The 20,931-nt window shown below is 37.9% G+C and overlaps 1 protein-coding gene and 1 long non-coding RNA gene across 2 annotated transcripts; both read left to right on the top strand.

Annotated features, from left to right (window-relative positions):
- Nucleotides 1-582: 582 nt before the first annotated feature.
- Nucleotides 583-4,385, top strand: LOC115975372. The gene is made up of 2 exons (XR_004088113.1): nt 583-752; nt 3,588-4,385. It is a non-coding gene; the product is annotated as an uncharacterized LOC115975372 (long non-coding RNA).
- Nucleotides 4,386-8,961: 4,576 nt separating this feature from the next.
- Nucleotides 8,962-11,433, top strand: LOC115975371 (reticulon-like protein B1). The gene is made up of 5 exons (XM_031096128.1): nt 8,962-9,535; nt 10,145-10,325; nt 10,414-10,555; nt 10,786-10,855; nt 10,944-11,433. Exons 1-5 carry the CDS (start codon nt 9,229-9,231, stop codon nt 11,111-11,113), a joined length of 870 nt encoding a protein of 289 aa, XP_030951988.1. The 5' UTR covers nt 8,962-9,228; the 3' UTR covers nt 11,114-11,433.
- The last annotated feature ends 9,498 nt before the right edge of the window (nt 11,434-20,931 follow it).

Genomic DNA, 20,931 nt, shown 5'->3' with positions numbered 1-20,931 from the left:
TTAAATCGTCACAAACCAAACCATAAATAAGACACATTTAGTATTAGTAAACTACCTTGGGGACCCAAGAAAATGACAAACCAACCTCTGAATCCTAAATTGGGCCCAACAACCATCACTACTCAATGTATCACCTTCAATTAGATAGCAATAAATGGTCCCAACTCCCAAATCACAATCACATCTAGTCTCAAAACAGATAAAGCCCACTCCTTCTTTATTAGCTTCCTCATGTGTCCCACAAGACCCAATCCAAATGTCTCTTAACTTTAGTATTTAGTATTATTATTATATCATAACTCAGTCTCAGGTCCAGGCCTTTTCTTTTTGGTCCTAAATCAGCTTGCCCCTTATTTTTCAAGTACACAAATACAACTTGATTAGCTCATTGCTTAGTGGGTCACAAAGAAAAACTCAAAATTTAAGTAGCATTTAATGGCTCGGCCCATAGAACCCACCCAACGCATATTCGACCAAATGTTCTGTTTTACCAAACTGGCATTTAGCTCGGGAATAGCCGCCATAAGTTGAATGACTTAAACGCCCTTATTAAAAATAGTTCAAAGCCTCGGAATGGGAATTGTGACAATTCAACATGGTTATAGTTGTCAATAAAACAATCTAAGATGCTTTGATCCTCGTCCTTCTAGTTGTTGTAGTCGTTGAAAGTTGAAAGCGTGAAGCTAATGCACAAGTCTTAGAAGAGGATCTCTATGGCCTATATCCATGCTTCTCTTTTGAGCTCCAATGAGGTAATCTAACTCAGTCCCATCAATTTTTTTCATCTTTATAGCAATTTGGTTTCTTGTTTTTGGTTCTTTTTACACAGTTGTTTCTTTGCCTTGTGCTCTTTTTGATTGCTGTGTATTTCACGTTTTATTTGTTTGTCATCTTCTGTTTAATTCGCACTTGTTGATTTAATTTTATGTACATTTTGTTCTAAATATAAGAAAAGAGACAATACACAAGAAACTGTGCTTGCCTTTTTTTTTTTTTTGGTGTGCTTTTGGTTTATATAAAAATCTCAAAATTGCTTTCATGCTGTATGATTAACAAGGGGCAAGATTTTTATTATGTAACTAAAATGTCAATTAGTCTGAAGATTCTATGAATTTTCTTTCATCAAGATGGAATTTGTACTTGGCGAGTATGTATGTATATTAGACTAGATCAGTTAACAAGTTATTTTCTTGTGAATGGTTCAAAGGACCCCATAAGAAATTTTTTGGGGGCCTTAAAATTTGTTTATGAAATGTTTGGTTTGAGACAAACCCCCGTCCCCTCTCTTCTTTTGCTTATAAGTTTATGAGGTAGGATTTGAGCTCAAGTTCAACCGAGTAGTGTCATTGAACCAGAAGGCTCTTAGCTCTTTGGTTTCGCTATTTAACAATATGATAAAATCAATTCAAACAAGTTATGCACTGTAAAACAAGAATTTGCATTGTTCCCTTACACAAGGGCAACTCCTACTGAAGACGAGGGATATGTTTAATACTGAAATTTAACTACACAGTGTTGCAACAATGATGCAGCTGAAGATCGATATTTAGGAATGGGGGAGGCATGAAAAATATTGAAAAGTACACATTAGCATTTGGATGTCATTTGCCAAAGAGCCACTCCCATGTTTAGTTGTAGCCACTTAACTTCAGTTTGAGTTCTTTTGGGTAAGAAATGTTACAACTTATTACCCCACTTTTCCTATGGTAGTATATTCTGCTTTATTTTGGGAATTAGCCTCTCCAAAAAAATTGGGCATAAGGCTACATACCAATTAATCACCTTTGTTAGACCCTGCAAAAGTGAGAGTTTTATTCATTGGGTAAGACCTTTTTAGTATATTTTTCTTTATTCCTTGTTTATTTTATTATTATTTATTTATTTATTTTTGGTGAAAAGGAAAATGCATTAAAACAAACTAAGAGGAGCAAAGTCTAGGGTAGGAAACACCCCAAGAATTAGCATACAGCTGGTACAAAAGAAAGGGAGGAGGTCTAGAGTACAAAACAAAATTAACATTACTAGAAGCTCTTTCCTTAGCCAAAAGATCCGCACAATGATTTCCTTTGCAGAAGATGTGGTGAATGTGTGCTTCCTCAAAAAGTTGGAGGAGGTGCCTTCAATCATAAATTATAGAGCTGCAAGAGTGAGAAGAGATAGATGCTGAATTATAGATAAGAGTGACCATGGCTTTGGTATCGGTTTCAACATAGAGTTTTTTAATGTTGAGTTGTTTTGCTAAGGTAAGACCATTGCAAAGACCCCAAAGTTCAGCTGCCATAGAGTGAGTAATTCCAATTTTTCTAGTGAAGCCCCCAATTCATGTGCCTGAATTGTCTCTAATGAGTCCACCAGCACTTGCTTTCTCGGGGTTACTATGGAGGACAGATCCGTTAGTGTTAAGTTTGTAGTAACCCATGGTGGGGTGGGAGAGCCAACTAATGTTGATGCTAGAGGGGTGGGGTGAAGGTTTGGTGGCTGGCAAGGAGTAGTAGAGGTTGGTGGGGAGAGAGAGAGTTTTGTCAAGGATCTCATTGGGGGAGAAGGGGATGTTTTCCATGACAAATTTATTCCTAGCTGACCAAATGGTCCAGGCATTGAAAGGGAAAACAAATTTCCAAGGGATGTAAGGATATTTGGAAGTAGTGTCGTTGACAGCAGACATTTTCCTTATCCAGTCAAAAGCCGAGGGGGAATGGAAGTCACGGGGTGAGTGAAGAGTGCCGAGAGAGGACCATATGGGGCTGACTATTGGGCAGTCACGCAAGATGTGGAGGATGGATTCGGGTGAGTTCCTACAGAGGGGGCAGGAGGAATTGGTAAGGATCTTTCTTTGGAGAAGAAGAGCTTTTGTGGAGAGGCTATCATGGCAAGCTAGCCAAAGGAAGTTTGTGATACAGGGGAGGGTGGGTAATTTCCAAAGCGATTTCCAGCAAGGATGGGAGGTGGGAAGAGGGGGTCAAGGGCGAGGTGGTAAGCAGAGTTTGAGGTGAAGATGCCATTGGAGGAAGAAAGCCAAAAGGGAGCATCAGGATGTTGGGGATGGGAGGATTTGGGGATAGCAATGATAGAATCTATAATATGTGGGGGGGAGGCTATGGATAAGGTACCAAGGTTCCAATTACCGTTAGCATCCCAAACGTCTTGAATTTTGAGGGAATCTTTGTTTCGGTAAAGAGGGCCTTGAATAACTTGGCGGAGAGGATCTAAACCTAGCCAGTTGTCAGTCCAAAAATTAATGGTGGAGCCATCCCTAACTGACCAACCGGTACTTTTGTCGCAAATGTGGTTAACCTTAGTCAGGTTATGCCATGTTGAGGATAGTTTCTTGGTGGGAGGAAGGTGGGAAGGGTATTTGCATTTTAAAGTAATGGCCCAAGGATCAGAGTTGTTTGATCGAAGGGCCCAGGCTCTTTTGGCAAGGAGGGCTTTATTGCGAGGAAGGCTTCTTTTGATGCCAAGGCCTCCAATAGCTTTTGGGAGCGTAACAATGCTCCAGTTTTTCAAGTGCATTTTCTTATTTGAGGTTGTATCGCCCCAAAGGAAGTTTCTATTGAGCTTATCAATTTCTTTGCAAACTTTGGTAGGAAGAAGAGTGCATTGCATGATGTGGGTGGGTAGAGCAATGGTGACAAAGTTAATGAGGGTGAGACGGCCAACAAAAGAAAGACTGTTTGCTTTCCAACTAGCCAGCCTAGCACGGAGCTTATCAATGATGAAGTTGTACACCCTTTTGTTGCGTCTGTCAGTGAGGATGTGGGTGCCAAGGTAGTTGCCAAAGTCTCTTGTGGAGGAGAAACCAAACTCATTCTCAACCATCTCAATGTTGCGGGGGGAAGTGCAAGGAGAGAAGAAGATTTTGGATTTTGAGTGATTGATTTTTTGACTGGAGGCAAGGCAGAAGGTGTCAAGGACTTTCTTGATGGTATGATAGTTTTTTAAGGAGGCCGTTGCAAAGAGGATGAGATCGTCGGCGAAAAAAAGGTGAGTGAAGGTAGGTCCATTTCTAGAGGCTTTGATGCCTTTCCAATTACCGGATGAAACTTCTTCTTGAATGAGCCAAGCAAGGTATTCCATGCAGAGGATGAAGACGTAAGGGGAGAGGGGATCCCCTTGTTTGATGCCTCTAGAAGGGTGGAAGGGATCTAGACGGTCACCATTGAGAAGAATTGAGAGGTTAGAAGAGGAGATGCAAGACATGATAAGCAAGATTCAATCAAGTGGGAATTTAAAGTAGATAAGGGTTTGCCTAGTAAAACCCCATTCCAATCTGTCAAAAGCTTTCTCCAAGTCAATTTTGATGGCCATAGTGCCCTTTTTGCTTTTTGAGGTGGTCATCGAATGTATGATTTCTTGAGTGAGAATGATATTGTTCATTTTATTCATCAAGGCACAATCTCTCTGCATAGCCACAAATGCTGCTGCAGACCTTTGATAGTTGTTTTTTACCTGGCTGAGGTCTTAGCCTTGTAAGGTACCAAGGTGGTAAAGTAAGTTGTCAGAGGCTTCTGTCCTTATTCAATCCAGATTATGTGAAGCGCAACTTGGTGAAGTGGTTGAAGTGATATGGAAACCTACAAACTCTCATAAGTATAATTGCAAATAGACATGGGAAGACATTAGATAAAAAAGGGATAAGGTGTGTTAAAATAAGGGTTAAATGATTAAATTCACCATATCCTAACATTTTAAGTTTTTGGGACAAGCGGTAATTTATCAAGTGGTCTTGAGTTCAAATCTTGACTCCTCTACCTCTCATTTGAAAATTAAAATTCTCACATGTTGGGCCCTATTTATTAAGGAAGACTTTGTACTGACACGTGAAGGAGAGTGTTAGAATAATGGTTAATTGATTAAATTCACAATTTCCTAATAGTTTAAGCTTTTTTGACAATTAGTAATTTATCAAAGCTGGTGGAATTTGTAGGGGGTTCTCATTTTGCTCCTAAGCATGCTTTCATAAGTTGGCTTGCAGTGAGAAACAGACTGACCACTAAAGAAAAGCTGGCTCAGTGGGGTTACCAAGGCAATCTTCTTTGTGTTTACTGCAGGAGTAGGGTTGGCTTGAGTCTCAGAACCATTTATTTTTTAGTGCTCTATCACTAGAAGGATTTGGAAGGAAATTCTTAGATGTTTTATAAATTGGCAAGTGGAAGATTGGTTAGAAGAAAGTTGGGCTGTTATAAATCAGGTCGCGAAGATTCTCCAAAAAACAATTTGCAGGCTACCCTGGGCAGCTTTAGTTTACCAGGTGTGGATTGACAGGGATTTAAGGGTGCACCACGTAAAAATTAGAACAAAGGTTGAAATTCTCAAGGCTATCACCTTTGGCATTAGATCTAGTTTGTTAGCTTGCATACGATTTAATAATTCTGTTATAAATGAAACTCTCTGTTGGTTGTGGAGAGTGCCTATAACTGTTTTAGCTTAGCTCGGTTGCTGGCTGGTTGTTTTTTGGTTCTCTTTGTTGTTTTGGTTCCCTGTAAGCCTTTTGGTGTTACTTGGTGTTTTTGGATAAGATTGCTCATTTATCCAAAAAAAAAGGGCTGTAATGTCATTTCCAAATAGTGCTCTTGTATGGAATATATGAGAAACTATTTCTGTTCTTAAAACTTATTTGAAGTTTTATCTTCAGCATGCATATTGAAATGCTAATGACTCGAGAAGTTTTGTGAATGATAGGAATTTAAAATAATTTATATCCCTAGCCTACTTGAGGTTTTGAGAAATGATGATTTTTAAATGATTTTAGGACATCGCCCTTATATTGGTACAAATATAAAACATGTTGCCCCATCATTTTGAGACTCTATTAGCTTTGCTAGTTTTCTTCCTCATTTTGTGTGATTTCAACTTCATGTGCTTTCCAGAGAAAAATGCTTTCCAAAAGGGGAACCATAGTTAAAATGGTAGTTGCCATCGACAGGTTATCTTAAGATCTAGTTAGCTATTGCATATCAACATCTTATCTTTTCCTTTTTTTCATATTCAATTTCTAGCACTGAGTTAAACCTTTGAACCATTTCAAGTTTTGGTCCTAGACTAATAAGATTTTTCCAGTAGTTGCCAAGAACCACTTGATTATCCTAACATACACCAGCCAGCATTGTGCAACATATGCTACTTTTATGCTACATATTTTTAGTTAATGTGACACATGAAGACTATAAAACAAAAAAGCATGTAAATTTATTTGTTGTAAAAGGTCTCAAGACAAATTTTCAAAATTTGATTCCTTGTGCTTCACTTCTAAGAAACCACCGGCCAATTCCATCAGTGAGGCCTTCTCTCTTGGCATTGTCATGGTGGTTGAGTTGATGAAATGGAAAACTGACATGCCAACCAATGAAAATAAATATTATTTCATTTAATAGAGAAAGTTATCTCAAGTGCTTCCATTTAGCCTTGACCTTCATCTGTCATTTTTTCCATCATGCTTATACCTCTCCTAACTTCTTCTCATCCATTTTCTTCACCTTCTCAACTACTTTTACTCTGCCTTCTAGTTGAAGCATCTACTGGTGAGATGTAAGGTGGTAAGTTATGGAGGGATCCGATCTCATGATTTCCTGCATAGGGGCAAGATGAGGATACAACTTTGCCTGTAAGCGCAAATTGTTCCCCAATTGTATGATCGTGTTAACTTTATATAAAAGTTCTCCCCCTCTTCTTCCAGACATTTCCCTCAGCTTCCTTCTTCTATCAATATATCTGCATGCTAACTTCAAAATTAATTGATCAACCTTTTTTGTTCTGAGAACAAAAGTTGGTTAATATTTCCCTTTTCTTTTAAAGTTTAGTTTCTTCCTATTCTTAAATTTAATTTGCTGGCACCCAATCAGAGAGTAACTTAGCAAAAGATAGTTTCAGAATAATTTAGCATAAGTTATTTCTTTACAGTTTGCACTGCATTTACTATCCCTAAGTATTGCAGATCTCAAATTCTGGGTTGTTAAAAGTAGTTGCTCTGTACTTTTTGCTGTTCCCTTTTATCCTACTATGGGCTAATGTTTAAATGTTGTGGTTGTACGCAAATGCATGCGTATGCTTTTAGATGAGTGCTTTTGTCACACAGCAGGATGTAGGTCCATTTAAATCTGTCAATGTTTCTGAATCTTCTTTTGAATTAAGTTTAAACATTGTAATATCCATGACTTTTTGCCGGTCTACTTATTTAAAACTTTTGAGGTTAGGAACTTTGATGCCTTTTATCTTAAAGTTGTTGTCCCTCCTTGCCCATTTTGGAGGTTTATATTTAGAACTAAAAGAAATTTGATGTCTTTGCTGGCCCACGAGAAGAAACCTCTTCTGGACTTGGCAATTAGAATTCACCCTAATGGGTATGGATAGGGTTCACATCTTTTGTGCTTCCATGTGCATGTAGTCTATAGAGATGAGGCCAAGTCCCTAAGGCCTTTTAGGCTGTCACAATTGGGTGATTGGCACATTTTGTTGAAGTGTGATGCCTGTGTCTAATTCTTAGAGCAAGCATGATGATCACTAATCACTAATCACTATAATTTAATCAAAATCATGTGTCTCATATGAACAATTTGCTGCAGTGTTGGTTCTTACAGCTGTAAAAGAAAAGTACTAGTTAGGAGGTCCATGATAAAGTTGTGTGGTGAGAATAAAGTAAACTATTTTTTGGCTTTTACCAGTAAGGAGGAATAGATCAATGTGCAATATAAATGTTTTGAGACAATTTAAATTGCCGACTTTCTTTTCCTCAAAAAAAAAAATTGCCGACTTTCTTTTCACTCAAAAAAAAAATTGCCGAGTTTCTTTTCCTCAAAAATTAAAAAAAAAAAAAAAAAAATTGCCGACTTTCTCTGCGTACTTAGGATCTCTATTGCTACAACCCATCTAATCTCTTTCCTAATCAAGTTGGACTTTCTGAATGACCCAGCTCATTTTTTTTTTGATAAAGCTCATTTTCTTCTTTTAGGTAACTAACCCAACTCATAAAAAAAAATAATAATAATAATAATTTAGGAGTTTATTCTTTTTATATTGTTTTACTTCTCTGATTGGACCCTCCCTAACGTAAATCTGTCAACATCAAGCGGGACCTATTTCAAATTGTGGCACCAGGCATCACCTGATACGATAGCCCGGACTAATTTTCAACCAAGCAATATAGGAGCCATGCCGGTCCAGAATCTCCAGATTCTATTGGTGCACTAAAAGTTTTTGTAGATACTGAAATTACAGGTGGGGTTTTGCCATAGCGAATATCTTGATTTTCTTTTTTTTTTCAAAAAAATTTTCATAATTTTTTTCACAATTATTAATATTCATGATGGATCTATATTATATTGATCACAATTTATTATTTCAATGAGTAAAACAAAAATGAAAAATTTCTGTCTTGAACATTTTCTTTTTTAGTTAATTGAAAATTTATTTTTACTCCTTTTATCCATAGTAATTTTTAGTCATATTTTCGGTGTGATAAATATTTTTAGTATTTATTATAAATTTATAATAATATTATTTACTAGTCTTATCGCATGCAATGTGTGCATGAGTCTAGTTAGGCTAGCTCAAAAAAACAAAACTCTTGTCTCATTTTTTATTAACTAAACAGATTTACATACGCTAATCCAAACTTCAAACTTTGTAGTAACGCACACAGTAAAATATTTTGATTGCTCAATAATAAATATTATATTATAATTTATTAGTATTTACTTAATCGCTAAGTGTATACGACATAATCGTCCGGGCCCAGTTTCGCCACGTGTCGAAAGATCCAAGACTCTATTATGTCATTTGTACACCGCTGCACTACTTGTGACTTTCTCCTCTTATCCTCATTCACCCCGGTTTCAAAACACATCGTTGATTGTCCTCTCGCCACGTGTTCCCTCGGAGGATCCGTCATATCAAACCGCCGTTAGCCTCGGGCCTATAAAAATGTTACTACCATTCATATCTATTTTTTCCCTAGAAAAGAAAAAAAAAAATATAGCAAAGCCTCCAGGTTCGGATCCGGAGCTATCAACGGCCCAGATTAAATCAATCATAACGTCTTTCCCTACTTTATAGAGCGAAGACACTGATAGAGAGAGAGAAATTTTCACAGAGGGAATTTTCGTAGCTTTGTACTTTAATAGTTTCGTTCTCTTCAGTTTCGAGACGTTTCGAAACGAGAAAAGGTTAGGGTTTTCAAAAAGAAACGGTAGGGTTTGCGTGAGTGAGAGAGAGAGAGAGAGAGAAATAGCTATGGCGGAGGAGCATCGTCAACACCGTGAGGAGGAAGTGAAGGTGGAGGAGAAGGAGTCGCTGTTGGAGAAGATAGCGGGGACGATCCGTGGCCACGATGATTCGTCTTCGGATTCGGAGGACGAGAAGAAGAAGGAGAAGGAGAAGGAGAAAGAGAGAGAGAGAGAGAAAGAGAGAGAGAGAGAGAGAGAGAAGGAAAAGATGAATATTAGCTCGCCACCACAATCGTCATCGTCGATGCAGAACAAGATTTACAGGCTCTTTGGGAGGGAAAGGCCGGTTCACAAGGTTTTCGGTGGTGGCAAACGTAGGTTCCTTTCTCGAAATTGTGCTTGAATTTGAATCGTATCTGTTTGTATATTTTGTTGATTTAAATTTCGTTTCTGGTGAAGAAATTTGGATGAGAATGCTTCAAATGCGATCTGTTTTTTTTTTTATATGTCATTTTCGATTTGGATTTGTTTGGTTGCTGAGAAAATGCAGTGGTAGTAGTAGTGGAATCTCGGAACAGGTTAGGCTGTGAACGGTTATATCAGATCCCAATTCGTCTGTTTTAGACAGCCAAACTTGAAGTATTCCTAAATCGGTGTTGGGAATTGCATAATTTTTCTTTTAGATCTTGCTTCGATCACTTTGGATCTAGATCTGGTTTTCTCTCGGATTGAAGCTTATGGATTTGATTAATCTATATTGTGAATAAGGTTCTTAAACTTTTTTTTGGGTTATTATATGAAATAATAATCAATGAAGCTTTAATAATTATGTTTTTTTTTTTTAATTTTAATTTTTATTCTCTTGTTTTAGGTTTAATATATGATTCTAACTGCTGTTATGTGAGTTAAGAATTAGTAATTTCATTTCGAGGCATACCGATGTTTCTAATGGGTTTGTATTTGTGATGATTTTTATGCTGCAGCTGCTGATGTTTTCTTGTGGAGGAACAAGAAGATCTCAGCGGGAGTGCTGGGTGGTGCAACTGCTATGTGGGTTCTGTTTGAATTGCTTGAATACCACCTGTTAACTCTCGTTTGCCACATCTTGATTCTGTCTCTTGCAGTTCTGTTCTTGTGGTCCAACGCAGCTGCATTTATCAACAAGTGAGGCTGCTGTCTTTGCGCTCGTTTAATTATACCAATTTTTGCATTTTTTTTAGTCAGTTCTCATTTCTTCCATTTGTTCATTTAGGAGTCGTCCACACATTCCAGAATTCCATATCCCAGAGGAGCCTGTTCTTCAGGTTGCCACTGCATTGAGGATTGAGATCAACAATGCTTTTGCTTTTCTGCGGGATATAGCATCCGGAAGAGACCTAAAGAAGTTCCTCTCTGTATGTTCATTTCCAAATTTCATGTACTTATTGATAGTTTGCATTATTAATTATCTCTTGGACAACATGAGAGTTCCTTGTAGAATTGCACTTACATTTGTTTTGTTCAAGCATATGGTTCTTAAGTTCCATATATAGCAATCTTGGTTAGAATCATATTTTTTAGCTATTATACTATATCATCAATGGTTTTTATTGACTTATTATATTTGAATGATGTGATAAATTAGGCAATTGCTGGCTTGTGGGTTTTGTCTATTGTGGGGAACTGGTGCAACTTCTTGACCTTGTTCTACATAGGTAATGGCTAATGAGTTGCCATATGCATGAATTAGTCTTATCTTGAAAGTATTAGCTCTTAACACATCATCTCTTGACTTTGTTGCAGCATTTGTTTTGCTACACACACTGCCAGTGCTCTATGAGAAATATGAAGACCAAGTGGACTCATTTGCTGAGAAGGCACATGCTGAGTTCAAGAAGCAGTATGCAGTTTTTGATGCAAAGGTTTTGAGCAAGATTCCTAGAGGACCATTGAAGGATAAGAAGAGGGACTGAAATGGCAAACATTATTGCGTTCTCAATTAGCTGACAATATCTGGTTAGCTATCCATGATTGGCAAGAACCCTGTTTTCTTCCTCTTTTTTCTATCGTCTTCAGGCTCACAACATGGATTATTATGGGTTTTTCTTTTTCTTTCTAGTACTTGTTTTTACTACATATATGGCTAATTTAAATGGATCTGTTTGCTTTTAGCGACCTGGTAATGTGTTCTATATATTGCAGATTGATTAGTGCCATGTATATTTAGTTGTAATTCTACATTTTAATGTGTTGGTTTTGTTATTTATTTAAATGCGGGTTGCTTTGCATTGTTTCCAACGGTCTTAATTATGGTTATGATTAGGTAGTGTTAAGAGGGAACAATGTTATTGGATTCACTAAGATGAGATATGTTACTTGCACCCAATAGAGCTGTCTAACCTTTTTATTTTTCCTTTAAAGTAATTCGAATTGGGCTCCTCTCCATTTCACTGCCGAGATTGTCTCTGTTTTCATTTGTTGTTTTTGTTTTGGATGATTTATGAAAGAGAAATGTAGTGTCAATATTTTCATAACAAATCTTAAGTGGTGGATTATTGATTTTTATAAGTGGACAAAAAAGTAATTTTAAGTTGTTGATTCAAATTAGAACTAATAATAACTTGTAATATATAATTTGTTGTGAAAATGTTGTGGATGTAGCACTTATTTTTGTGTAAATGATCAATTCATCCAAAAGAATGGATGATAAGTTAAGCTGTACTTGTTTCAATGAAAATAATATTTTCATAGTTTAATAGTGTTTGTTTTGCACTAAAATATTTAGTCAAAAGTAAAATATTTTCTTTATTTTTTAGAAACTAGACTATAAGTCTGGGCTATTATTGAATAGAATAAAAACAATAGTTCAGTGAACATCAAACAAAAGCAAGGACACTATGTCATCAGGTGAACAGTTCAACCAGACCTGAGCACTCCTAAAAGCTTTTGCTTTTTTTGCAATAGCATTAGCCACACAATTACAAACTTGACTAGTATGGGCAAATACACACGCCTCGAACACCAAAGCTTGTCTGCGGATGTCTTCTATGACGATACCGTAAGATGAAAGAGAGTCCCCTTCAAAAATCACTCTTTGTACTCCAAGTTTTGTAGCAAATTCGACAGCTTTCCGGCACGCTAGAGCTTCCATTTCAGCAACGAAGTGAGTCAGCGACATTGGGGAAGCTAATGCACCAACAAACTCGCCTCTCCAGTCTAGAACAATGACACCGATACCAGCCAAATGTGCCTCCCTGAACACTGCAGCATCGAAGTTGACTTTATGATAGTGTAAGTTAGGTTTGGTCCAATGTTGCAATGTAGGTGGGGGTGGGATGACTAGTTCACTCTGTTGGGCTGCTAGAAAATTTTGCAGCAAGTTTCCTGCCATTGATAGAATTTGGTCCATAGCTCTCACAGGTCTACCGAAGTGAATGGTGTTTCGCCGGTTCCACAACAGCGACGTTGCAATAGAAAACACCTCCTTTCTATAGTCCTCCGTAACCTGCAAAAAAAGGGAGAGTAAGTCGCTAAAACTTTGGGGACGGGGGAGATTGGCTTGGTTAAAGCAATGGGGCGAATTCCAAACGGTTTCCACTTCTCTGCATGACTAGATAGCATGCAACGGGTCCTTGGACACTGATCAGATGGTATGATTTTTCTCTGGAACAGATTACTCATAGTAGGAAGAGCGTTATTACACCCGCCAGATGAAATGCTTAAACTTGTTAGGAACCCGAAGCCCCCATACTGCCTTCCAAAACTGTTTCTAAGCAGACTGGTTTGAAGTTTCTGCTTGGCTGTCTTCCACCCCAGAGGCCAGGAGTTTATAAGTGCTACTTGCACTAAAAACACCTGAAGGGGTACAGCCTAATTTTGTCTGGAGGACAACAACTTAGAGGAATACCCAATATGGAAGCTGCTTTTTGCGGCAAGAAGAGTTGACTAACACGGTTAGCTCTCCACACTCCCAACTTCAGATTAATCAAAGTTTGAACCTTTGTCTCAGTTGCAACAGTGGGCAAAAGGGAGATAATGGAACTCCTAGGGCTACCCGACAACCACCTATCCTCCTTAATCTGAACATTCTGCCCATTCCTTATACGCCACACCATCCCCTTCTGAATCACATCTCTTGCACTAAGGATACTCTTCCAAGCATATGACCCCGTGCTCGAATCCTTTGCCTCCAAAATTGAGCAAGTATGGAAAAATCTTGCTTTAAATACTCAATGACAAAAGGAATTTGGATTATTTATGATCCTCCATACTTGCTTGGCCAACAACGCATCATTGAATTTTTCTATCTCCTTAAACCCTATACCACCAATATCCTTATCTTGACAAAGTTTCTTCTAATGGACCCAATGAACCTTTCTACTACCATCCCCATATCCCCACCAAAACTTATGAGTTAGAACCTCCAAATCTTTTATCAAGCCTTTAGGGAGCTTGAAACAACTCATGGTATAGGTAGGGATGGCCTGGATCACTGCCTTTATAAGAACTTCCCTTCCGGCTTGAGATAAGAGTTTTTCCTTCCAATCCTGTAACTTCTTCCAAACTCTTTCCTTGATGTAGACAAAGCTTTTGTTTCTTTGTCCAACCAACAAGAGCTGGCAACCTCAAGTATTTCTCATACTGACGAATAGCCGGAACCCCCAATAGAGCTTGGATCCGAAACTTCACTTAGGCTTGAGTATTTGAGTTGAAAAAAATATTGGTCTTCTCTCGATTAATTTTTTGCCCCGAACCCCTCTCATAGATAGCCAATACATCCAATATTCTTTGACACTCAGCTTCCGTAGCATGGCAAAAAAGCACGCTGTCATCTGCAAAAAATAAATGGGAAACTTGAGACCCATTTCTACAAATAGCTACACCTCTGATATCATCATTAGCTTCAGCTTTTTGGAGTAAACTCTATAAACCCAAGGCACATAATAAGAATAAGTAGGGGGATAATGGATCACCTTGGCGTAAACCTCTTGAAGGTTTGATGCTACCCACAGGCTGCCCATTTAAAAGAACCGAATAAGAGACCGTTTTCATGCATGACATTATAATTCAGGTCATTTTTTCATCAAGCCCCAAGTGATGCATAATTTTCTCCAAGAATTCCCATTCAACTCGGTTGTAGGCTATGCTCATATTATGCTTGAGAGCCATATACCCCAATTTACCGATTGTCTTTCTTTTGAGATAATGCAAAGTTTCAAAAGCTACTAGGATATTATTAGAAATGAGACGCCCCAACAAGAAAACACTCTGAGAATTTGGAATAGTTTGGATTAAAAACTTCTTCAAACGGTTAGCAACCACTTTAGCAATAAGTTTATAAATAACATTACAAAGGCTTATAGGTCTAAAGTCAACCACCTTTTTCGGATCTTTAATTTTAGGGATAAGAGCAATATATGTGGTATTTAGAGATTCGAGAATGATACCTAAATTCAAAGCATTAAGTACAACCTCCTTGACATCTTTACCCACAATATGCCAAAAAGATTTATAAAAAATAGGTGACATACCATCGGGACCCGGTGTCGTGAGTGGGGCCATCTGTTTGAGAGCTTGAAACACCTCATCTGCATGAAAATCACTGGCAACTCCCACATTATCTTCTACTGTGACAGTGTGAAGAACACCATCGAGAATTTCCTCAAAACCCAAAGGATTTAAGGAAGTAAAAATGCCCTCAAAATACCTCTCAACCACCTTACCCATTGCTGCCTCCTCTTCAATCCAAACCTCATTCTCATCTTCTAAAACTAACCAATGCAAATCTGTGTAAAATGTTTTACACTTGAAATATTGGTAAAACATTTTACCCTTGTTGTGCTCTCTTGGTCTCAATACCCCTGCTAGTTGCCTCTCTCTCACTCTCACGCTCTCTCAATTTCCTCTCCACAACTTAGCCCACCACCAGCCCTTTTCTCCAACAAACAGACTACCAAGCAACTCATCACTGGCCACCAATGCAATCGTCAATGCCACCCATCACCAGCCTCACCTCCATCGTGATTAGCTCTACACATCTATTCTTAAGTTTGAACTTCTTGAGCTTATTTTCTTTTCCTTTTTTCTTGTTAGTTTCCACCCCTATGAGCTCTATCTCCACCTTCATTAGCTCACCCACTGGTTCTTTGATTAGGTTTTTCTTTTTTGTTGTGTGGGTTTACTTTTTTTTTTTGGTGTTGTGTGGGCATTTCGATCTCAATTTTTAGGTTGGGTTTATGAATTTTTGTTGGGTGGTTGGGACATGATGGTAGCTAGGATTGTGGGTTGTGATGAGTGGTTGGCAAGTTGTTTCTTTTTTCCTTTTCTTTTCTTCTTTGTCTCCAATAGGTGGATTTGAGTGGTTGGTGGAATGGTGGTGGGTGGGTTTGTTTTGATTTGGTTGTGGTTTGGGTGGTCGATGGAATGGTGGTGGGTTGGGTTTTGCCGATTTGGTGGTGGATGTTGGGATTTGTTGGGATGTGAGATTTGGGAAAAAAAAAAAAAATCATTTTTATGTGAAACAAACACTTGAAAATGGTTTCTTGTTATTTTCAGTTACACAATCGAACACTATAAAATGAAAAAGTTTTCAAGAAAACATTTTACATGCATTTGAAAATATTTTACTTCAAAACAAATAGAGCCTTAGATACATCCATAGTAAGGTAACAGAGAATAACTTGCAATAATTCGCAAATATCTAATGTAAGAGCATTCCCATTGGGACTACCAAATGGGATATGTAGGGATGATTTAGCATTAAAGCCTAAAAACCACCCAACACCCCAACTTGTAAAAGCTTAGAATTGCAAAAAAATTTGCAATGCTGCTACTACGATGGTACTGTAGCAGTATTGTAAAAAAAAAATATATATATATATATATATATATTTTCTCACCTATAAATATCTGCCACTTTCTCTCTCTCCAGAACATTCTCGGTCTCACACCTCTCTCACAGTGGTTCATTTTTTCTAGCGTGGTTATGGGTCCGGCATTATCTGGTGGTTCGGCAGTGTGGTCCTTGCGGAGTGGGTTGAGATCGACGTGGTGGTTGATCAAGTGGGTCGAGAGTGGCGTGGGTTTTGTTGAGTGGGTAGAGATCGGCATGGGTTTTGTCGAGTGGGTCAAGATTGGCGTGGGTTTTGTCGAGTGGGTCGTGGGTCATAGCGGTTGAGATTGGCGTGGTTCATGGGTTTTGATCGAGTAGTGGAGATCGGGTGGGTCATGGTAGAGGTGAGTGAGTTTTGATTGTGTGTGGGTTCTGATAGGGTGGATTTCGTTGGGGTTTTGCTATGGATTTTTGATGGGGTAAATCCGATAGGTTGGACTTTGGCTGGATTTTAGATCCCGCATGGTTGGACTTCTTTGGATTTTGGATTCGGATTGGTTGGTTTGGGTTGGTTTGGTGGTGGTGACTGTGGTGGGTGGTTGAGAGAGAGAAGATATTAGAGAGAGAAGTGAGAATATTTTTATATTATTTTTATTTTACTATATATTATTTTAATGTGTTGTATTGTAAAATAAAAGTTGAGATGTTGGGTGTATTGTTAAATGGTATGGTATAATTGATAAAGTATTTTGGAATGGTAAAATAGGATAGGATGATATTTCCACCTATGAATGCTTTAATAAAGAACACAAATGCAAGTGTAGTTCTAGATTCCATATTGCAAATATTAACAAGGGTTTCTTTAATTAGAGCATTCATAGCAAACTCAACAAAGAGCTTGTTTTGCCAAAATATAGCAGATTTTTTTATTCTCCCTCTCGTTCTTCACTCTCTCTCTTCATGCCATAACAGGCGGGTCTCTCTCTCTCTCTCTCTCAATTGCGACCAAATCAGTCAAAATTGTCTTAGGTTAATTGATTTCGCCATTGATGATGGCCATCTAAGTGTGGGTTGGTTGATTAGGCGGTGGGTGTGGAGTATTCAAGTTGGTTGGGTCACAAACTGGGTGGAGGTGGTGGCTGGGTCGTGATTTGGCGTCTAAGCACGTGTCATTGTCGTGGATTGTTGGGTAGCACTAGTGGTGCGTTGTCGTCGTGGTCACTGTTATGGGTCTGTGTGGGTTTTGTTTTTGTTGAATTGTGTTTGTTTGATTTGTGGTTAGGTTGATCTGTGTTTCTTTTGTTTTGGTTTGGTTTGGTTTGGTTGTTGATGTTTAGGGCCGACCCTTGGGCTAGGCCATGGCCTAAGGCCCCCTTACATGGAAAGGCCCCCAAATATGGGGCAGTAATTTTTTTTTTTTTTTTTTAATTAAAGAAAAAATGTGAGTTAGGTATACATTTTTTTTTCCAAGCCTAAAACACTAGAGTTATGGTAGTATATTACAAGTTTTATTACATAAGTCCTATAAATTAATATGTTACTAATCACATGAAATAATTCAATACTCATTTATTCTTTTGTTGATGTGTCACCTTATTGCCACATCAATTTGTATGCTTTTGTAATAAAATTTATAGTAAGTTTAACATTTTCTCCCAATATATATATATATATATATATATGAATTAATAGAAATACAACCTAATCTCCATTAAGTGAATGAAAAATGCTAAAATTAATACAAATTTTACAACAAAAAACTTATAAACTGATATGACAATAATATAATCGGTGTCACTTAAATAGTATAATAAATGAATATTTGAATAAGTATTTTTGATACAAGATAGAATTTCTACTCCGACCTAATCTAAGTGTATAGTGTGTGAAACTCCCTCCTGGAGACTTGAACCTCAGCCCTTGCCCTCCTTATACCCCCACAAGCATTTATACTTGTAGAGTGACCAACTCACCAAGGGTGTGCAGTGGTATGCTAGTTTATAAAATCTATATAGTAAGAATCATTAACTCACTTTAGGTGAATTAGTCATATTAATAAGTATGAATTAATAATAGATTTGAAATAAAATATATATATAATAAAAAAACTAAATATTATTTTAAGTGATATTTAGATGTAAAAGACCTCTTTAAAATTTTTGCCTTAGGCCTCCAACTATCTTGGGCCAGCCTTGTTGATGTTGTGACTGGATTGTTTGATTTGGGTATAAGGCATGGCTGTGATGGGTTTTCATTTTAATTTACCAGAGCAGGGCTATGATGGTTTGAGAAGAAATGGGTCTAATGCGGAGAAATAGTTCTTTACATCTGGTATTGAAACGGGAAGAAGGTGGAAAAAAGGTATTAATTTGGAGAGAGAGAATAATATTTAAATAAAGTAGTGTTAGAGTATTAAGTTTAAGTTTAATGTGTAAGGTGTGAACAGTAGATTAAAGTGTCAAAAGTGGAGTTTTTATGTTCAAAATAGCTAAAAAAGTTTATTGCTAATGCTCTTTCAATTACAAGTCATGTGCATTAAAAAATAGCTTAACACTAGTTCATTGGTCCATTTTAATTATTAATTATTTATGCTTATTTAAATGTTGGGGTTTTGAAATTTAGGATGCATATTGTAAATATCCGTTTATGGTTAAGGGAAAAATTTATATACAATACTATATATGGAGTTAAATTTAGATACAATATCTTATATGGAGTTTGTGGTGTATGTACCTCTATATTAGAACCATTTCCTCTCTTCCTTATGTGTGTGTGTGTTTGTTTCTCAATAGAACAAAAAGACTAAATTACAAACTACACCACTAAACTTTGAGTGTGTTTGGATTTTACCTCTTGAAAATTGGGATTGTTTGGATTTTACACCTTAAAATTTCAAAATTTGGATTTTACTGCTTGAAAATTGGAGTTGTTTGGATTTTATGTCCTGAAATTCTATTTCATTTGCATTGGTAGCCTCTTCATCCATATTTTCCGTTAAGTGCCACATAAATTGCCACGCATATTTAGTTTTTCCAATAAAATGATGCCGCATTATTTTTGTAGCCTAAAAAAATAATTAGAAATGACATGGCATAAAAAAAATGACATGCCATCATTTTATTGGATAAACTAAACACGCGTGTCAAGTTTATGTGACACTTAACGGAAAATATGAACAGAGAGGTTGCTAATGCAAACGGAATAGACTTTCAAGGAGTAAAATCTAAAATTTGAAACTTTAGTGTAAAATCTAAATATTCCCAAATTCTACAGGATAAAATCCAAATTTTGAAACTTCAAGGTGTAAAATTCGAATACCCCCTGATATCGCTCCGAATCAGTAAGGTGGATGATCTGGCTTCGATGGGCTACTGAAGTGGTAGAAGGCCTACAAGAAAAAAATAGTCAAAGAGGAGACCGGAGAATACCGGCCAAACCCTCTCCGATGAAGAAGTTAGTCTCGCAGAGAAGGGAGTTCCAAGTATTTGGGGGTAATGTCTCAGAGAAATTCTTACCTTTGTCGGGTTCAGACTGGTCCTTTATATAGGGACCGTGGGGACGGTTATTTGTCCAATAACCTCCCCAGGATTTGTGGAAGCCAACGAGTCCAGAGTTAACTTCCTCAACGGCTACTAAAATTGTAACCGTTAACGGAAGTTAACTTATTTAATGGATTCGTTGAGATAGTTGCGGGTTTAGTAACTGCTACAGAGAGTCAAAAGTTCTAAGTGTTGCGTAGTCGTCTGTCTGGTGGAGGACTGTTTAGTCGTCCATGGACATCTGAAGGTCGTCCATGGACGACCTTCATCATGGACGACTTTATCGTCCATGGGAGACTTCACTGATCAAGAGTAATATTATTGTCCATGAACACTTGTACTTCTTCTGAGGTGATTCCAGGTCAAACTTGATCAATTGGCTCTGGACGACACCTTTGGACGAACCAGAGTTAGACTAATTTTCTGCTCCCCTATCAGTTGCCCCTTTGTTCAAAGGGTCGTCCAGGATATTGTTGTGATATTAATAAAATTTTGCTTTTTGTGAGCCACGTGTCGCGAGGCTGTTGGTTGGCCAATCGTGTCAAACCCATTTCCCCAAGGAATCGCCACGTGTCAATTTTTGAATGGCGAATGTCGCTTCAGTGACCCGGCTGCTAGGGCCTATAAACAGTGCATTCTCATTCATGCCCCTTACTTTCCTCTCATTTTCCCCTCTGCCATCTCGTCCAAGAGCCTCGTCTAGCCCTCGTCCTAGTTCTATCATGTATTTCTTCTTTCTTTTTAGGTTTTCATCTTAAATATGTCTTCGTCTAGTAGTATAGAGAGGGAGATAGACGAGTATCAGGACGTTTCTTTTGGGAGTGAGGGTAGTAAGGATAGTGTAGATAGCTTGTCCTGTAATGATTCCTCAGACGAGCATTACTCGTCTGGGGTTCCTGGCATTCCCTTACAGGAATTCCAGGAACTATAACGTAGGGTGGCTTCTAGATCTGGGGCTAGCTCGTCCAGACAGCCATCTAGCCCTCCTCAAGACGAGGAAGAGGACGAGGAGGACGTCATTAATAGTTGTGCCCCAGAGGTAGCATCCACCTTAGACGCTGCCAAGTTAAAAACTCTTGTAGATAGATACCAAATTCCTAAAGAACTTAACCCTCGTCTACCCAAGGCTGGAGAATGGTGTTGTTCTCCTTCCTTTGGTTTAGGGGTATATACTTCTTACTTTTTAGCTGGCCTTAGGTTTCCTCTAAATTCCTTCTGTAGAGACCTCTTCCAAAGGTTGGGTATTGGACCTAACCAGCTCAACCCCAATGGTTGGAGGACGATAGTTGCCATGCAAGTGTTATGGCGTGAGGCATTGGAAGGGAACCATCCAATAATAGTGGACGAGTTCCTTTACTGTTATAAGCTCTCAAAGATAAAGAAATCTGCTGGTTTTTACCAGTTCTCGTCCAGGGGCTCT

The sequence above is a fragment of the Quercus lobata genome, chromosome 2 (assembly GCF_001633185.2).
Source record: "Quercus lobata isolate SW786 chromosome 2, ValleyOak3.0 Primary Assembly, whole genome shotgun sequence".
Taxonomy (NCBI): domain Eukaryota; kingdom Viridiplantae; phylum Streptophyta; class Magnoliopsida; order Fagales; family Fagaceae; genus Quercus; species Quercus lobata.
This window is presented reverse-complemented; position numbering and strand designations above follow the sequence as displayed.

Excerpts from the sequence above, each read along its gene's own strand:
- LOC115975371 (XM_031096128.1), top strand. The coding sequence starts at position 9,229 with ATGGCGGAGGAGCATCGTCAACACCGTGAGGAGGAAGTGAAGGTGGAG. Across the intron at positions 9,536-10,144 it reads GGTTTTCGGTGGTGGCAAAC|CTGCTGATGTTTTCTTGTGG; the intron begins GTAGGTTCCTTT and ends TTTATGCTGCAG. Across the intron at positions 10,856-10,943 it reads CTTGACCTTGTTCTACATAG|CATTTGTTTTGCTACACACA; the intron begins GTAATGGCTAAT and ends ACTTTGTTGCAG.